Here is a 17,976-nt window from a genome sequence, read left to right on the forward strand (position 1 = left end):
TTTCGGTTAAAAGAGGTCGCTAATTTAACTATACAATCAGCTCATGTCGCAAAATGTTCGCAATGGTAAATATGATAATTTGCTTCTACTATAAAGGATTAAAAATTAAAACCAGTCATTTATATAATTTGGGGCTGATGGTAATCTCAAGATGATCACAAGGTAAGTTTTCATGATTAATTGTTTAATTAGGTTTAAAAGTCTCTAAAACTGGAAGCCGGTTTGAGTCTTTAATGGCTAGGTCTGAAGTAATCTATTTGATGGATCTGGTTTGGGAGAGGGGTTCCGAAATATGTGAATAAAGCTGTTTGTACTTTTAAAGTTATGAAAAATGTATTTTATTAAGCCTTTACTTAGGAACTGACGATATCATATCTCTTCGTTACATTATTTATATTAAAGTAAAGAGTTCATTTTTTAGAATTTACTTACACTTTAATTTAACAACGTATTTTGTTGTTACAATACTGAAACACCAACCGAAAAATAACAGTATTTTTCAAACAATTAAATAAAGACGGTAAGAACTCAGTATATCGTTTCGTCACTGCGCAACACTGGTTGTTGGTATATCTTATGGCGCTTTCAAACCAACAGTCGGTTTATTTTAGGACGTTTTTTAATGTGCCGTTGATGTGCTTAAACGGTTCATCTACGGTCACACTGCAGCCAAGACGAAAAAAGACGCGAGAAGATGCATAGAATATAAACAACGGTGAGATAATATTTAGAAGATATGAAATAGAAAAAAATATCATTTTACTTGTGTGACTAAAATGTAGACATAAATAGTGGGTTGCAATCTTTCGATTGGGAAAAATAAAAAGTCTGATGTAGGACAGGTGCGAGTGTGTGCGTAGAAAAAAGTCTACTTCAGCCACAAAGGGTGAAGAAAAAATAAAACCAGAAGTTTCCGTGGTTATATATGTAGTTCGCAGCTGCACTTAAAAGTCCGATTCTCCATCGGTATTATCCGCATCGAAGTCACAAACGTTGCCCTTGGCAACATCTTCGCTGCATCTTACACATATTTACACACCCTTGAGATGAGGTCCAAGGTAAAGGAAACAAAAAGGTGTTGAATGAATTATGAGTGGGCGGAAATCTCCATTTGGTGAATGATTCTACTCTCCGGAAGAAAAGAATCTCAGCTAATTGGTATTTTCGTGCCCGCCTGTCTCATTAGCGGCTTTTCAGACGTCAGCAGGCGTTACCTGTGTGTGTGAGAGTGTGTTTAGATATACATACATACATAATATATGTACATTGAATCCGCAGTTAAACGGTTGTTTTTGCCCTGTTTTGAGCTTAGGTTCTATTACAGATTATGCAACCCACTCTATCTCCCTCTCTTTCGGTCGTCTCCGATTCTTTGGCTCAATGGAAACGACACTTAAACTAATCATTTGACCAATAACAAAGGTTCCCTCGAATAACTTGCTTATTTGCGCCATCAGCGGTTGGTCATGTTTCGATTGATATCGAGCGAAGAGCCACAGGCCTTATTAACTGGTGGCACTTGCACTCCATTTCGGTAACTACTTCCTCGCTTTTTGAGCCAACTAATTTAATTATGGTCTTATATTCGTGGCAGTTTTTCGACTGAGTGTTTGTATTGCTATTTGTCTTTGTGTTGGGCTATTTTTGTATCGGTTTTTCGTTTTTTTTGTACTTTTTTTTTTCGTTCAAGCAGTTTTGGCCAGATTTTAGCTACATATGTATGTATTTGAAGTGTGAAATTTGCACACAATCTGAATTTGTGGGCTAAGTATTTGCCATCAATAACAATATTGACTAAGAATTAATTTCGTTGAGAACTGTGATCACTGTGAACTCAAACACCCATCCATCTTGATCACTTTCGCAAGTCCCCGACTTATCAACTTTATGATTCCGTTGGCTGTTATCAGCTTTCCCCCAACAGCTGGCCATTAATAACAAATATAAAAGCTTCTATTTTCTATATGTTCGACGTGGCATCGGGTCAGTCACTCTCGACACAGGCAAGGCAATATAAAATAAATTCCTTTAATAGTTTCCCCGTCTTTCGACTTCTACCCATTGAGTAATAATCTTGGGAACTGAAATCAGCAGAACGTAATTGCTTTGTTGATGTAGGTTGCGGTTGCTGGGCGGCATTTCATTCAATATTTCTGTTTATAAACAAATAAGAGGTAAATTAAAATATATGGTAGATAATATTGGGAGCTTTCTTATTCAAAGCGGATTAAGTAATTCCCGTCATACGTATTAATATGCCGAGTGTTTTTTAATAGAAGAAAAGTAAAAAAAAAAACATGATCTAAATATTTTGTTACCCTCGACCTTTTTTTAATACTTTATTTAAGTTGATATTTACTTTGAAACTTTAGTTATTCAAAATTTTCGTCTTAGATTTTATAACGTTGAAACACAAAAAATTGTTTCTTCGCATGTCGTAAAGTTCTAAATCTTCGTTGCGTGAGAACGCAAACTGGAGATGGAGAAGAATTAACTCCTCCATTATCCAACCAGACACTATTATAATGCATTATTTAAAAGAGTCGCTCTGAATAATACATACATTCCTTCACTTTGAGTCCCACACATTTTCTGTGCGTCGCCATTTGGGCACGCCACTGGACTCCAAGTCTCTTTCTCCTGTACCACACCGTTTTATTTATAATATTTTCCTAACATATTGATTTTGGCCATCGTTCTTGCTCATTTCCCGTTCTCCCAAAAAAATGAGAGTTGCGACAGTTTTTTTTTTTGGTTTCGGAAGGGTGCTGGCAAAAATCAATAATGACCAAAAACCATAAGTGGTCTGATAAGTGTTTTTGTGCCCGGAATTTGTTGGATCTAAGCCATAAATGGGGCAATCACTGTCATTATTACGATATTAAAAATACAACTTGAGCACTTAAAAAGAAATCGAATATTATACATTATAACATTGAAAAAATATAATTTTATAATTTTCTGTCATTTAAATCTTGCAGGTGTACTATGCGACCGTACAAATATTTGAGATTACATACTGGAAAATGGAAGCAATATCGAAGATTCCCCTGATATTGTGTGCCTTGTTCGTCTTGGTCAACGCCGCAGTGGCCATTAGTGGCGACAGTACATACTGTCAGGCCACATACAGTAGCGCTGAGGCGTTACTGGCCCAAACCCCTCAGCAGCATCGTCCGCAGACCAGGCCCAGGACCAGGATCTGGCAGGAGCAAGAGTTCTCCTTGCTGGGCTACAAGTTCCACCTGCCGTTCGTGGGACATGCAGTGGACTCGGATCTAGATGATAGTGACAGTGATGAGGGTCTGTGGCTGGACGGCCTGGACGCCGGATCGGAGAGCGTGGAGGTAGAAGAGCATGAACTCTCTGCGATTGGTGAAGTGGATCCCAAGGCCAATGTGTTTAAGCTCAAGTGCGAGCATATGGGCCTGTGGCAAGTGAACCAGGAGATTCTCTCTCCGCGGAGTTCGCTCATCAACTACCACCAGCTGATGCTGGTCCATGTGCCTGCGGATATCAGTAATCCCCTGAAGCTGCCGCAGAACGAGAGCGTCAGAGAGTTCTCCTGGCAGGACAGTAACCTAGAAGATGAGCCTCTTAGGGAGCTCTTCACTCGCCAACCGCACTGCTTCGAGTACATGGAAAGGCTGAATCTCGCTGAGAACCACTTAGAGTGTCTCCATTGGGCCGTTCCGCAGGTCACACGTCGCCTGAAAGTACTTAAAATGAGTGGTAATCGGCTGTCTAACTGCAGACTTATGAACCTGCAGCACATGAACCAACTGGAGGAGCTGTACTTGGACAGGAATGAGATAAGCTCCTTACCGCAGCGCTTCCTGGGCGAGCTCAGCGAACTGCGCATGCTGAATCTCAGCCAGAATTTGCTGACAGAGCTTCCTCGGGATATATTTGTAGGAGCCCTTAAGTTGGAGCGGCTCTATCTCTCCGGAAACCGGTTGAGCATCCTGCCATTCCAGCTTTTCCAAACAGCACGCGACCTTCAAGTGCTGGACCTCAGCGATAACCGCCTGCTCTCCTTTCCGGACAACTTCTTTGCCCGCAACGGGCAGCTCCGTCAGTTGCACTTGCAACGAAATCAGCTTAAGTCCATCGGCAAGCACAGTCTGTACAGTCTGCGCGAACTGCGGCAGTTGGACCTTAGCCAGAACTCTCTGACCATCATCGATCGCAAGGCTTTCGAGTCCTTGGACCAGTTGCTGGCGCTGAACGTATCCGGCAACAACCTGACCCTGCTGTCTTCCATCATCTTCCAGTCGCTGCATGCCCTCAGGCAGTTGGATCTCAGTCGGAATCAGTTCAAGCAACTACCTAGCGGATTGTTTCAGAGGCAGCGCTCTCTGGTGTTGCTACGCATCGATGATACGCCCATTGAGCAGTTTTCCAACTGGATTTCGCGTTATGATGAGTCGCTTGTGGACCCGCAGGTTCTTCATCGCTTGCGTTACCTGTCCTTGCAGCAGAACAGGCAACTAACTCGGTTACCCGCCACACTGTTCGCCAATACTCCCAATATAAGGGAGCTGCTGCTAGCAGAAAATGGATTGCTTCAGCTGCCCACCCAGATCTCAGGGCTGTCACGACTGCAGCGACTCAGTGTCCGTGGGAATAGCTTGGGATCGTTGCCAGAAGGCATCAAGGAGCTCAGACAGCTGCACTACCTCAATATCTTGGGAAACGAGTACCAGTGCGACTGCAGCATGTATTGGCTGACCGCCTGGCTGGCTAATACTAGCACTAGCCTGCGCCATTTGCCGCCCCAGGCACAGACTAACAATGCTAGTCCCAGCCAGACTCCGCTTGACTCGTACGAGAGCATCGACACCCAAATCGATGCACTGAAGTGTCAGTACGGCTATCCCGGCGATATGCTTCGCGTGCTGAGCAATCTCAACTGTTCGGTGCCCTCGGTGGTGCAGTTCTCAGAGCCCAAGATGCACAAGCTCCTCTCCACGGCCAAGCTGGAGTGCCAAATTTCTGGCAGTCCAGTGCCAGACATCATATGGGTGAGTATAAAGCCTGTTCATTCCCCAATAGGGAGTGGTCCCAATTTATTAAAGCTACCTTAAGATTCAAAACTAAGTAAAATATTGGCTACTGAACACTGCCTCTATGCTTTTGAGCTAAGGACTCCAGCTCGTGTACATTATAAAGATTTATATATATACAGTGTACTTAACTAAATATTTATACCAATTACTCTTAGGGTGAATATATGTGTTGCATTCGCTAAAAAGTATGTAACAGGTATAAGGAAGCGTTCTCGACCCCATAAAGAATATATATTCTTGATCAGCATTACCAGCCCAGTCGATGTAGCCATGTCCGTCTGTCTGTCTGTCTGTCCGTCCGTCCGTCCGTCCGTATGAACGCTAAGATCTCGGAACTATAAAAGCTAGAAAATCGGTCCTAGGTGGCGCCGTTGCGGGATGTGCAATTGTAAACAGTTGCTTTTTTTTACCATGGGTGAAAGTGATAAAGTTATCGAAAAAAATCAAATTCGACCCTTTAAAGTATACACAGTATAATATATATATATATACAGAAAAGTATATTTCTTCATGATCAGGATCAGTAGCCTAGTTGGTCTAACCATATGCGTATGTTTGTCCATGTGAACGATTGTAAAAGCGTAAATGGCATTTTATTTTGAATACTGCTCAAATCCAACCATTGGTTAACAAGTTATGAGCAAGAAAAATATGAAAGTTTTGAATAACATGTTCTTTAATCAAATAGCCTAACATTTAAAATACTTTAAATAAATCCCCAGTTTCTACTCCATTAATTTGGAATTTATATTGAAACCATTCACCTAATACATTTGTATCTAACCTTTAATATAGTACAAGGTACGCAGTTTTGGAAAACGCGGTTTCGACAAAAGCGTACTTAAAGGTGGTTTTGATCTGTATTGCGCGCTCGTTCTCATAATTATTTTTCTTGTACGCATTCCTTAAAGTATAAAATATAAAATCAGACAGTAAAAAAGTCGATTAATACATCGCGCTGGACGGAAATCTCCCCTTAATATGACAAAAACTTGTAAATGTAATATTAGTGACTTGATTTCCTAAACTGGATTTGCATGCTTAAATTCTTCTTTGGATTTATATAAAATAATGTTAAGAGGAAATATACAGAAAAATAATACCTAATTTCTTTATCACTGAGGACAGCAGTCCATGAGTGACGAAGGCCCACAGGAAAGTGTGCGAACGCCACTACTATACATATATACACAAAAAAAAGGTTTAAATCCGACACTCGGAATCAAGAATTTTGGGAACGTTTCAAAATTAAAATTTTGTTTTCTTTTGTTAATTTGTACCAAATCGTTGTTAATGGTCCTGAATACATTCGAATGGCTCGACATAAAAAACTTCAGTACTACCACTTTTGGAAAAACGCGCTAGTTTGGCAAGAAAACAGCTCTGAACTACTAACTGTACAGACTTGTGATATATGTCGTTCAATAGGTATTTGAAATACTGTACACGCCTCCTTTTTGTAATTTGCCTTATTCTTGTTATTGCCCTAACGATTTCTGTGTGAACTACAAACTGCATAGCCCACGAGATTCATTAACTTTTGACATTGTCAAGGTTTGAAAATGCTTAGTCAACATAAATGGACACTTTTACCAGTTCAGAACAACAAACGCTGCCTGAACGGTGAATTTTGTTTGTGCGTGTCCAAACTCTATTTTAGGGTCATGGAATCATTTAAAATGTGTTAAACAGTGTTAAACTTTACTTCTACAACTTTTGGGAAAACCCAGCCCTATAAACAGCTATATTTACAGCTACAGTTATTTTTAACTTCAAGGGCCGCTTTTTTAGCGTAATTTGCCCTGATACCATAGTACCTTGTTTAAAAACAAGAGAGATCAATACGATTCCTTTGTTTTTGATAGATCAAACATAACACCTCTTTACGAGGTTAAAACAAAGTGACAATCGCACTTTCAGCGAAGAACAGCTTTGATATCAACTTTTGTGAAAAAAAAAGATTTTAAATTAATAATTACACTTTCTAAATTTTTTTATTCCTCTTACTATAATAGAAAATAACCGCGTGGCTAGAAGCTTTAATATTTTTATACATATAAACGAAGTTATATGGGGACGATTTCTGTTCATGGTATTGAGGTATAATAATTTGAAAACTAACACTGTGAAATCAATTAACTTTTCCAAAACTTCTGATATCAAACGAAAAATACCTCTTATCGGGGTAAAAAGCTAGTGACGACCGCAACTTCAACATACAAAAGTTCTGATATTAACGTTTGTGATAAAAATGTATTATCCGATCCTACAAGTACATAAACTTTATAAATGTTTCCCATTCGTCACGCTTCATCAAAATTGTACAGATTCTAGCCTTCACAGGCATATTGTATTGGAACGTAACGAATGAGAAAGATTTTAAAAGTGGTTCGAATAATACATTTTCGTCACAAAAGCTGATATCAGAACTTTTGTATGTTGAAGGAGCGGTCGTCACTAGCTTTTAACCTGGTTAAGAGCTGTTTTTGTTTGATTAGCTGTGTACAATATGTTACTTATGTACCTATAGAAATGACACAATTCATTGTTTACTGGTTTAGCATAAGTCTTAAGCTGTTTATTGCCAGGATTAATAGTATGACTTTTATTAGGTTACTCCCCGCTTTAAAATTTTGCGCCACCATGCTGATCCTGACAAGCGGCCGATTATAATCGATAGTAAGGAGGAAGCTCACCAGCCACCGAGCGCGAAGGAGCTGGCTGCCCTGATGGACGAGAGTTACATCCAGTCCCTGAACCTGACACGCCAGCAGAACTTAGTCGGTCAGCGCGTGGTGCTGGTGGAGAACGGATCGCTGCTGGTGCACAATATTTCCAGAATTGACAGTGGCATGTACACATGTTATGCCTTCAATGTGATGGGCAAGGCCTCGGCAGTATTACGGTGGGACTCCATAGCAATCAATTTACCTTAATATTAAACTATCCCTGTTTCCAGACTGTACATCGATCCTATTGTGTTCTACCGGGTGAAGATCGGCAGCATACTGTTTGGTACGGCTTTGGCTACAGCATTCCTGCTACTAACCCTGATGGTGCAGGGATTGAGAAGCTGCTTGTCACGCTGGGGAATATGCAATCGCTTCTACTGCTGCGTTAATCGAAACAAGAAGTCCCCGCGGCCAGGTCAAATATACGCCATGCTAGACAGCATTGAAACCTACAAAAGTCAGCAGCTGGAGAGACTGCGCGAAAACTACGCCCAGCAAGTGCACCGCATCCGGGAGAATTGCGCCCAGCAGGTGGAATGGATTCAGAGCAGCTACACCAGCCAGGCCAAGCACATCCGAGAGTTCCGCGATATAGGCTCTAATCATCTTACTACGCTGAAGGACCAATACTATGATCAGGTAAAGAAGGTGCGCGACTACTCAACTGGCCAGTTGAGCTGGGTGCGAGAAAACTATGTCTTCCAGAGGAACAAAATCCGGAAGTTTAGTGCGCACCAGGTGCTGCGCCTCAGGGAAGGATACAAATATCAACAGCAGACTCTGAACAAGGTGCTGGAGAACCTGCCCAGTTTCTACTTTGAGAATTGTCGCGGACGATGTGAGGAAGACCTTGCCGAGGGTAAGATTATAACTAATGCCTATAAAGACTGCTCTTATTTATAATTACAATAACTTATTAACAGACCTAGACTGCTATTTCAAAGGCCAAATGGACTTTGCTGGCTCCAAGGAGCTGCACATACAAAAAATTAAAGCGCGCCTCTCTGCCAATTACTCAGCCAGCAAGGCGTCGATTTACTATACACCACCAGACGTCGATATGCTGCATAGCTCGCAACTTAATTTGCAGACCTCACCCATCCACATCAACTACATTGATGAGAATCTTGACCAGCAAAAGCAGCTAGAGCACGACTTCAAAATGGAACCTCAGCTACTGCTTTACAATGCCCCGCTTCTCTATCTGAACCCCGAAGGAGCAAGCAGCAGCGGACATGCGGCGGCCGTGGCGGCAGCAGTTGCTTTGTCTCAGTGCATAAGCGTGGAGGACAATAACCAAGAGCAGGAGATGCAGCCGCTAAGAAAACCCTCTGGTATCCAAGAGGAGCTGCCCAAACTGAAGGACGCGAACGAAGTGAAGAACTCGAAATCTTGCCCGGCCATTTACAAAGTGTCCAAACAGCAAGACGGCAGCACTCTCCATGAGCTGCAAAAGGAGGGCGAAGCCCCCTACCAAATGCTCCGCTTGAATCCTGTGGAGACCACTTCGCGGACATCGACTGTGGGTCCTGCAATGCCGGCGAAGATAGAGAAGCTAAACATAATCCTGGATGAATGTGGCAATGGAACGTCTAGTGAGACTCCCCCATCCGAGTCCAGTTGTGAGTCCAACAGCTTGGACGCCAGTTGCAGTGATGTCTGTCAGTATAGCAGCAAGATGGCAAACGCGTCACCATCATCCCCTCCACCCAAGGCAGCCCCTGCCAGCACCTAGAGATTTTTTTAAATTTTAAATTAGTAATTATAATAAAATGTAACGAAAATATAAATTGTAAAGATGTAAGTTAATCAAAATCATCCGCATATTAAGGTAATTTTCATGAATATGAAGTAATGGTAAGGCATACAACAATAATTCAACTTAGAGTTAATTAGCAAAACATATGAATTCAAGTGCTGAACGTTAGAAAGTATTGGATGAGGTCGTACTACTATCCGGAAGATGATCAAAAACAAAGCTTAAAGAATTTTAATTTGAAATCAACTCACACCTGGAACCGCTAAGGTATCATGTCAATAATAACCCTCACTTGTGATTTCATTACATTACGAGTATAAGCATCAAAAGTAAAAAGAGTAAGGCGAATTTTAAATGAGAGCAACAAATGTTAATGAAATTGTATGATAATAAAAAGTATATAAAAATAAAATGTTTACTGTAGCAGAACTGGCGAATTTCCCTATTCTAGCTGAAGGATAGTATAGTATTTAATGCCTAACTTAAAATGTTTTTTTTTTTTATGTTTTTCTTAGAATATATTAAGATTCTTTCACTTGCAGGAAACGTTTAATAACAATAACAAAATAATGTGGACAAGAAGCTACAATCCTATGGATCCGGGCACTCTGGCTGCTTGAGGATTTCGATACAACATGGATTGGCGTCGATCTTGCACACCTCGCTCTCCGTCTCCACCTCGCTGAGATCAGTGAGATCGCACTCGCAGGGGAAGCACTCCATCTCGCCGCCCTCCTCGCCTTCGGCTTCTTCACCCTCCCCGTACCAACTTATCTTCTCTTCGCTGCGGATGCTCGGCACAGTGGATAGCGAGCAGACGGACAGCTCCGAGTCGGAAACGGCCAGAGGAACCGGCTCCTGTGGCAGCAGTGAGAAGTCGTAGACAGCGATCTCCTGGGCGAACCACAGAGTGGGCGCCATGGTCGATTCGGTGCCCTGCTCGTCGTCCAACTGCTCCTCAATGTCCTCCATCTGATCATCGTTGCCGATCGCCCTAAAATTGTAGTTTGCGGGCAGGAAATAGCCCAGCAGCAGGTACCGGTTGTTAAAGCTGAACACGGCCGGTCCACTCGGGTATAATGAGTCCCAAATTCCGTGTAGAATGGTGCAGTTGTCCTCGTTCCCGATGTACAGCTCGAAGGGACCCGTTCGCATGTTGCTGTTCCAGGTGGCCTTCATTCTTACGGATAAGCAACAGGCATCCGTGCCATTATTAAAGCGATAGATTCCCACCCCATGTCGTTGACCCTTGAACCAGTCGCCCGAATAGGTGTCCCCATTCACGTAGTTGTACCGCCCCTTGCCGTGCTTTAAGTGCTTGCGCCAGTTGCCCTCGTACACAGATCCGTCCGGATAGATGAAGATGCCACGCCCACAGCGCTTGCCACAGCGGTACTGCCCGTAGTACCTTGATCCGTCCTTGAACACGTACAGCCCGATTCCGTGGCGGCGGCCCTTCCGGTAGTTCCCATCATACTGATCGCCATTGGGCAGGATAGCCCAACCTCTACCGTGTCTTTGTCCTGCCGCATTACGACCGCCTATATAGAGCTGAGGAGTAGGAAAAGTTAGCGACTTAACATACTTGAGATCTATTTGGTATTACGAATCGGACGCTTGCAAGACATTTCGTAGGAAATCACTAATAATTTGGTACTCGTAAGAAAAACATACTGTTTTTAATTACATTTTAAGCAGGTCAAGTCTTCAAGTTTGTACTTAGATATTTCGTATTCGTTAATACATATGTTTTCTATGCACTGAAAAACAGTTAAAAAGTAGGATAGGATAGTAGCAAAATATGTAACTAAATTTTTAAAACTGAATATACCGCATACAACTTAAGGAAAAATAATTTAAAATGTTTAAGCTTATGATGGAAAGACCCTTTTTAATTTATCATTCGTTTTTGATGTAGAAGATTCAGGTATAAAAGTAAACTTTAAAAACGTGTGTCCTTTTTTGCAAAAACCATCTCGATAACATTTACCAGATATATATATATATATATATATATTGCAAACTTACGCCTATGTTGGGACCCAAATCCTCCTCCTCTTCGGGCGCCGATAGATCCTCCTCCGACAAATCAGTTGTGGCCATGGTGATTTTGAGGTGATTCTCTTGGTTCTTTATTGACGAGTGAAATACAGATTTTTCTTACGACTTACTTTCGGGAAATATTTTGTGTAGGCATTAAATAAATGTATTCTGTTTGTATAGTTAACTTACAAAGGCTTACTACAATAAATATCTGAATCAATAAACAACAGGATCGAGGGTTACGTTTTCGCGTAGAAGTAGTTGGCCAGGGGATAGCGAATGGTAAGAGCAATCAGTGTGCACAACACCTGGAATCCCATCAGCATCTGCGTAACCACTCTTTCATGGACAGGTCCAAAAATGACTAGCACAAAGTTGATGAGGGTCAAGTTGTTTGTCCTCACGATTCCATCTGCCTTGGTATGCCAGCTAATAAGTCGCAATTTTCGTAAAACTGTGACCATCAGCCGCCCCGGAGTGTTGAGATCTTCCAAGCGGAACTCTGTGGTGCTGATGTGGAGCAGGTCCGTCTTGCCATCGTACTTGGGGAGCCGATGACGGGGACAGGGAACAAAGTGGAAAAGCTGCGGCGTGGAGTAAAGGAAGTTCAGGATCTGCGGCATGAAGAAAAGTAGAAGGGTCTTGCTGAAATGTCCCAGGATGCCGACCACGGCAAACGTCATGCCCGCAAAGTAGCAGAACGTGTCTCCGACGAACACTTGCGAGGGATATCTGGAACAGAAATTTTCGATCGTTATGAAATATTTTATATTACTTTCAAGAGCTTTGCTCGGCTTTAATTTCCACAAATGTTACGTACGGGGGTGTCACAGAAATTTCTTTTGGCGAAATTCGGAAAAACTTGTATTGACATTTTCAACGAATTTCTCCCGAAGAGATTTCTGTGACACCTCCTATAGTATTAAGTTGATAAAAGTTTATTTTTCTTAGGAAAAGTAGTTATCAAATTAATGTAATGAATGGCGTTATATTCAACCCCATAATAACTATAATACGAAAAGGAATCCGGTCTTTATTATCCTTTTTGGATGATTCCTTAGCAATCTTAATTGACAAGTGAATAGTTTTTAATTCCCATGTACTAAACCATTGTTTGTGTTGTAGTACAGAGTTTGTACTACAGACATACTTTTTTTATATAATGAGTAATTTACAATTTAATACAAGTTACTTCGTTATTTTAGATTTTATACATAGTTTAAAATAATTTTAAAATAAATTATTTGTGCACTGGAGTTGTATTTAACTACTTCGTTAAAAGATAATAAAAATAAAATGATAACATGTAGCTAGCAGGATACAAGTTAAAGCCTTGTTTTTGCTGATCTCTTTTACTTTAATAATATCTTTTTTAAGATATCCGAATTATGAATTTAATTTTTACAAATCGGACAATTATAGCATATAAAACAAAATAAACGTATCATATTATTTGCAGAATAAAGTTTAAGCTGAAACTTGTTTCTTGTAAAAATTCGTCGTTCCGATGTAAAGCAAACTAAATTTTGATAAAAGTATAAAACCTTAAAAAAAATATTGGTATTTTCTCAAGCTCAAAGATTCCGTAACTTCAATTTTTAAAATTAGTTTTAAAAACAAAAGTTTAAGTAGTACATTTTTAGATTGCAATTGTGTTCTATTTTTAACGTCTACATATATCTAAAATCGTTGAAAAATAGGGCACATTTACAAATTTTAAAAGCGTCCTGACGAACAGTAACATTTAGAGTTGCTAACCTCACTGAAAGTCTCTCTGTTCTACTTCTAGCTAGATTTGACGGGAAAAGGCCAGATTCCCGCAGCAGCAGCGAACAGCTGGGAGAGGACATTTGAGACAGCTGTGCGGGGGAGGAACCGTAAAAAAATTTGGGCGTGTTTGCGAGCCAGGGAAAAGCGAGAAAAGTACGAAAAGTCTGATAAGAATGAAAAGGAAAAACTGCAGAAAGTGAACCAGCAACCATGGTGAGGAGCGCAGGCCTGGCAGCCCACTCCTTGTCAGCTGGCGCCGGCGTCGGCCGCCTGGCAATAACCAAGAAGCTGGTTCTGTGGTCAGTGCTGGTGCTGCAGGTGGGCTTCATCGGTTGCATCTGGCTGCTGCAGATGAGCCGCGGCCAGGAGTCTCAGCAGCGGAGTGCCCTGGAGCAGAGCGGAGCGCGGGTGAACTTCGTGGCCAGCAGTGAAGCTGGAAAGACCCCCTCGGAGACGATTCCCCGTGTGGACGGAACCCGGTGTCCCCGGCAACACGAAAATGTCAACCGCTACGACAGGGACTTTTACCAAATGAAACCGGACAGACTGAACGAATCCCACCTGCCCGACTACAACGTGCCTGCCTATGTGGACGCGGAGATGGGTTTGACCCCCGCGCTTTGGTGCTATCGCGAGGGCACCATAAACGAAAGTCTGCGGCTCAACGATGTGGACTACCTGATGGCCCCGCCGCAGTGCAGATGTGAAAGTGGTTGGCACGGAAGGGATTGCGGCCAGCCGGAGATTATCTGGCGAGCTCTGATGACGTCCAACCGGGCCAGTAAACGGGGCGGAAGCACACCGCTTCAACTGGTCGAGGCCAGTTCCACTTCCCTGCACCGTCTGTTCTATATGCTGGAACTGGGAGTCTGGGACCATCTTAGTCTTGAGCTCTTGGAGCTGCAAATTCGAGCTCTTATCGAGGTGGTGGACTACTTCCTCATATACTACGTAAGCAACGGCAGCAAGGAGCGCAGTCTGGAGAACATGCTGGGCAGCAGAGCTGCATACACGCTGCATCACTGCTCTTCCGAGACCAACTGTAGCAGTTCCATGGCCTACAGCCATTTCAGGCGCCAGCTGTGGCAGCAATGTGGCGTCCAAATGCAGGCTCAGGATCTGCTGCTGCACGGGGACAGTGGAACCGTCTACGCCCCTGCGGCTCTTAAGTTTCTCAAGTACTATGCAAAGGACGTGCTACCGCTGAAGTTTCGTTTGAAGTACAACGTGTACGGATTCTACTGGCAGCACCCAAAGAAGACCCTGCTGAATGGGGTGATAAGTTCCTTGGGGCACCTGCATAGTGCCCAACTGGACGCCCACCGACTGCACCGGCTGGCGAGCAGCACTTTGGGCGACCTCAATCACTACGGCGGGTGGAACTGCGAGCTGTGTCAGTCCCCCGAGCAGATTGTGCTTCAGTTGCAGAGTTCTAGCCAGCAAAAGCTTCCAGTGAAGCTGCCCAACGATACCCGAAATGCGCACATCGATGCCAACTACATGCAGCAACTGATAGCCAATGGAGTTCACATCGATGGTACGACCCAGCTCCTCCGCCTGCGGGAGCAGAGCGAGAAGTATTTCGCTCCGGAGGAGGCACTCCTGCACAGCAGCCAGTACGGCCAGCTCTTGGTCAATCTGTACGATGTAGACGTCCTAGAGGATTTGCAGGAGGAGGAATAACTACGCCTGTCAGAGTCTGACTTGGGCTGGGCACCCTAGCGCACCAGCATAGATCGACGACTATTTATATTTATATGTGCCTGCTTTCGAAACCCCATCAATCTCATATCATACTCTGCCTAATCCACTCATGCCCTACTTGCCCTTCTGTGTTTTGGCCAAGCGAATTCCAAATTTAGTATCTCAGCAGACAGGACAGACAGACCCGCCATCTGTGATAAGAAAACCAGAACTAAACAAAGAATTTATGAGAGTAAACTGAAGTGAACAGAACAACAGAGAGTAATCTCAAATTAGATGGAAAAAAGTTGTGAAATGGGTTGAAAGGAATTTAGCATTATTTTTAAGATATGTATATTGATGTAAACACACATGATCTGTTTAAAAAAGCTTTTTAGGTATACTTTAAATTTTAAAACAAGTTCTCAAGAACAAGCAAATTTAAATTTGGTTAAAATTTGTTTGCGTTTTTTGTGTTATTAGTTTATTTTCCTAGACACATAATTATATTTATAAGAGAATTTGTTAACTTGCCAGATTAATTCAGTAGTAAAAAATAAAGATAATTTAGATAAACAAAAGCCAGACTTACTTGTTGAACTTCCAAAGCGCTAAAGTTGTTGCCAGGAAAGGCAGCATGAAATAAATGGAGAATATATGCGAATCCACCTGGTGCCCCAGGAACAATTCAATGGCATTGAACAGCAAAATGGAGCCCGCAATTATCAGGGATTGTCCCACCTCCAGGCCGTTGATCCCCGCCAGAATGTTGATGGCATTTGTACAGAATACAGCCAACATGCCCATAAATACGTAGTATAGAACACCTTAAAAGAGAATGTAATTAGATATGATCGAATTTTCAATATAAAGATATAAATCGTATCGTATAAAGATAAATCGTTACAAATCTAAAAGGTCTTGACTTTTATGTACAAAAATATTCTATAGTACTATTGAGTATTTACTCAATCAAAATCCATTTTAAGTATAACAGAAGAATTAAAAAATATAATATTGTATTATATTGTATCTTGAATTTACAAAAGCGATTATGTTAAAATAAGTATTGTGTGGTACATACTCTTTCAACCGAATTTGACATATTATAAACTAGGTTGGACTTTGGGAAAAAGAGCTTTTTGTAGTACACCAAATAGGTTCGCTAGTTCTACACAGTGGAATTAACGCATACCTACCTATGTTTAAAGAAGTGCCAAACAGATTCCTCGCAAAGTTCGGCATAATGACAGTAGTTGAGTTATAGTTGACGTAGTAGACCATCAGCAGGGGCAACGTGGCGATGGTGGGCAAGAGCAGCTTGTGGCGCCAGCGCAGATCCAAAACGTCGTCGGCGAAGCCCAGAAAGATCATGCAGCAAATGGACAGGAGGGCGGCAATCAATTCCACGAACTGTGCGGGCGATAACAGCCGATAAGGTCGCGTGAACTTTTTCAATTAAATATTTACCTTATCGTGTGGAAAGGTGTCTGGTTTTCCTCCGGTAACCGCATCCGTGGCAGCCGCCTCGTCGAAGGCGAAGGGAATGGGTATGAACAGAAACAAGGAGACCAGGAACACACAGCCAATCAGTACGCCAAATGATTCGGGTCTAGAAATGGGGATTGTTTAAATAAAGTCTACATCTTTCCCAAAGGAAACCAACACTTACACCTGTGGCTTGTCCTTCTTGCACAGATCGTTGCCGAAGAGATTGGCCTGGACGAACATCTCCCGGAAGCGGGGAATCATCCGCACCGTCATGCAGTAGGCAGCGCCCGAAATGGCTGCATTGATGGCTATGGCTACTCCCGACATGGTCGACCTTGACAAGGCGCCTCCCACTGCACTAATTGAATTAGCTGGTGCCCTGTTCCCGGAAAACGTACCGGGGTCACGCGTTTCGAGTGTGCTGAGTCAGTCGGGAAATTGGGAGTCCGTGGAAGCCTGCGGATCACTCGATCATGGTGCAGAAATCAATTACGCCGACGAAAGTACACGCAATTACAATTAGCTGATAACAACAAACACAGCTGTTCGGCGGCCCAGTGTGGACGCTCTTTGGTGGTTTAAACATACCGTATTGTCAGCCAAGACAGTGGATTTATATTTCAGTGCGCGAACAATTTGAAAAACTATTCATAGAAGAGTGTAGAGGGTTTTAAAGGCCAAAAAACAGAGTTACTATCGCTTTTTTTTAAATTACAATGTCAGGTGGTCTTTGACTTTATTGTCATTTTAACTATAAAAAAAAGGGTTGAACAAATTCTAAAATATTGAAAAATAAAAAGAAAACTCCCCCCTCCTAAAGGTTTATGACATTTAATATATATGTTCACGTACTCCTTTATATATAAATTTGTTTTTACCATAAATAATTTTCAAATGTGTACACTTACCTTTTAAGTTTAAGCACCTTTAAGTTTAGCATCTAAAGTTCAAAAACAAAGTTGTCAAAATTATTTGGCTGGCATAATAATATAATAATAATTTCATATCCTTATTTCAATATAATTAATTAAAAATTTCAAATCCTTACTTTAATGGATTTATAGTACAAACTGAACCAGTCAGTTATAGATACTTTGTCTGTATCACAAGTGAATAGTCAACGACATTTTAACCAGAGACGATAATCATTTACAGTTTTTAACATATATACATATACAAGGGTGGTCAAAAGTATTTTCACAAAAAAAAAGTTAAATATATTCATAATTTGAACTTACATCTTGTTAACTTTGGCATCAATGGAAAGGTAATTTAAATGCCGTTTGAATGATACAATACATTTCTTAACACATTCACTACTTATTGAAAAGGACGAATTTGTGTGAAAATGTCCTTTTTGAACTTTTTTCCTGGACTTGAAAACTTAAATTTTTTGATGCAAAAAGTTTCTTCAAACAAAAATAATAGT

At 41.7% G+C, this 17,976-nt stretch overlaps 4 protein-coding genes across 4 annotated transcripts; 2 read left to right on the forward strand and 2 right to left on the reverse strand.

The window, feature by feature from the left end:
* The first annotated feature begins 580 nt into the window (after positions 1-580).
* Positions 581-9,610, forward strand: LOC119548827. Its single transcript, XM_037856445.1, has 5 exons — positions 581-715; positions 2,982-5,024; positions 7,682-7,974; positions 8,029-8,660; positions 8,725-9,610. Exons 2-5 carry the CDS (start codon positions 3,027-3,029, stop codon positions 9,534-9,536), a joined length of 3,735 nt encoding a protein of 1,244 aa, XP_037712373.1. The 5' UTR covers positions 581-715; positions 2,982-3,026; the 3' UTR covers positions 9,537-9,610.
* Positions 9,611-10,071: 461 nt separating this feature from the next.
* LOC119548830 (radial spoke head 1 homolog) lies at positions 10,072-11,727 on the reverse strand. The gene is made up of 2 exons (XM_037856448.1): positions 11,589-11,727; positions 10,072-11,111 (listed from the first exon to the last, which is right to left on the reverse strand). Exons 1-2 carry the CDS (start codon positions 11,661-11,663, stop codon positions 10,152-10,154), a joined length of 1,035 nt encoding a protein of 344 aa, XP_037712376.1. The 5' UTR covers positions 11,664-11,727; the 3' UTR covers positions 10,072-10,151.
* Positions 11,669-17,113, reverse strand: LOC119548829 (UDP-N-acetylglucosamine--dolichyl-phosphate N-acetylglucosaminephosphotransferase). The gene is made up of 5 exons (XM_037856447.1): positions 16,729-17,113; positions 16,527-16,668; positions 16,256-16,469; positions 15,649-15,883; positions 11,669-12,335 (listed from the first exon to the last, which is right to left on the reverse strand). Exons 1-5 carry the CDS (start codon positions 16,872-16,874, stop codon positions 11,843-11,845), a joined length of 1,230 nt encoding a protein of 409 aa, XP_037712375.1. The 5' UTR covers positions 16,875-17,113; the 3' UTR covers positions 11,669-11,842.
* LOC119548828 lies at positions 13,374-15,609 on the forward strand. The gene has a single exon (XM_037856446.1). It carries the CDS (start codon positions 13,584-13,586, stop codon positions 15,054-15,056), a length of 1,473 nt encoding a protein of 490 aa, XP_037712374.1. The 5' UTR covers positions 13,374-13,583; the 3' UTR covers positions 15,057-15,609.
* Positions 17,114-17,976: the final 863 nt, after the last annotated feature.

This window comes from Drosophila subpulchrella, chromosome 2L (assembly GCF_014743375.2).
Source record: "Drosophila subpulchrella strain 33 F10 #4 breed RU33 chromosome 2L, RU_Dsub_v1.1 Primary Assembly, whole genome shotgun sequence".
NCBI classification, from domain to species: domain Eukaryota; kingdom Metazoa; phylum Arthropoda; class Insecta; order Diptera; family Drosophilidae; genus Drosophila; species Drosophila subpulchrella.

Excerpts from the sequence above, each read along its gene's own strand:
- LOC119548828 (XM_037856446.1), top strand. The coding sequence starts at position 13,584 with ATGGTGAGGAGCGCAGGCCTGGCAGCCCACTCCTTGTCAGCTGGCGCC.
- LOC119548830 (XM_037856448.1), bottom strand. The coding sequence starts at position 11,663 with ATGGCCACAACTGATTTGTCGGAGGAGGATCTATCGGCGCCCGAAGAG. Across the intron at positions 11,112-11,588 it reads ATTTGGGTCCCAACATAGGC|CTCTATATAGGCGGTCGTAA; the intron begins GTAAGTTTGCAA and ends CCTACTCCTCAG.
- LOC119548829 (XM_037856447.1), bottom strand. The coding sequence starts at position 16,874 with ATGTCGGGAGTAGCCATAGCCATCAATGCAGCCATTTCGGGCGCTGCC. Across the intron at positions 15,884-16,255 it reads TGGCACTTCTTTAAACATAG|GTGTTCTATACTACGTATTT; the intron begins GTAGGTATGCGT and ends TTCTCTTTTAAG. Across the intron at positions 12,336-15,648 it reads GCGCTTTGGAAGTTCAACAA|ATATCCCTCGCAAGTGTTCG; the intron begins GTAAGTCTGGCT and ends TTTCTGTTCCAG.
- LOC119548827 (XM_037856445.1), top strand. The coding sequence starts at position 3,027 with ATGGAAGCAATATCGAAGATTCCCCTGATATTGTGTGCCTTGTTCGTC. Across the intron at positions 5,025-7,681 it reads CAGTGCCAGACATCATATGG|GTTACTCCCCGCTTTAAAAT; the intron begins GTGAGTATAAAG and ends GACTTTTATTAG. Across the intron at positions 8,661-8,724 it reads TGAGGAAGACCTTGCCGAGG|ACCTAGACTGCTATTTCAAA; the intron begins GTAAGATTATAA and ends ACTTATTAACAG.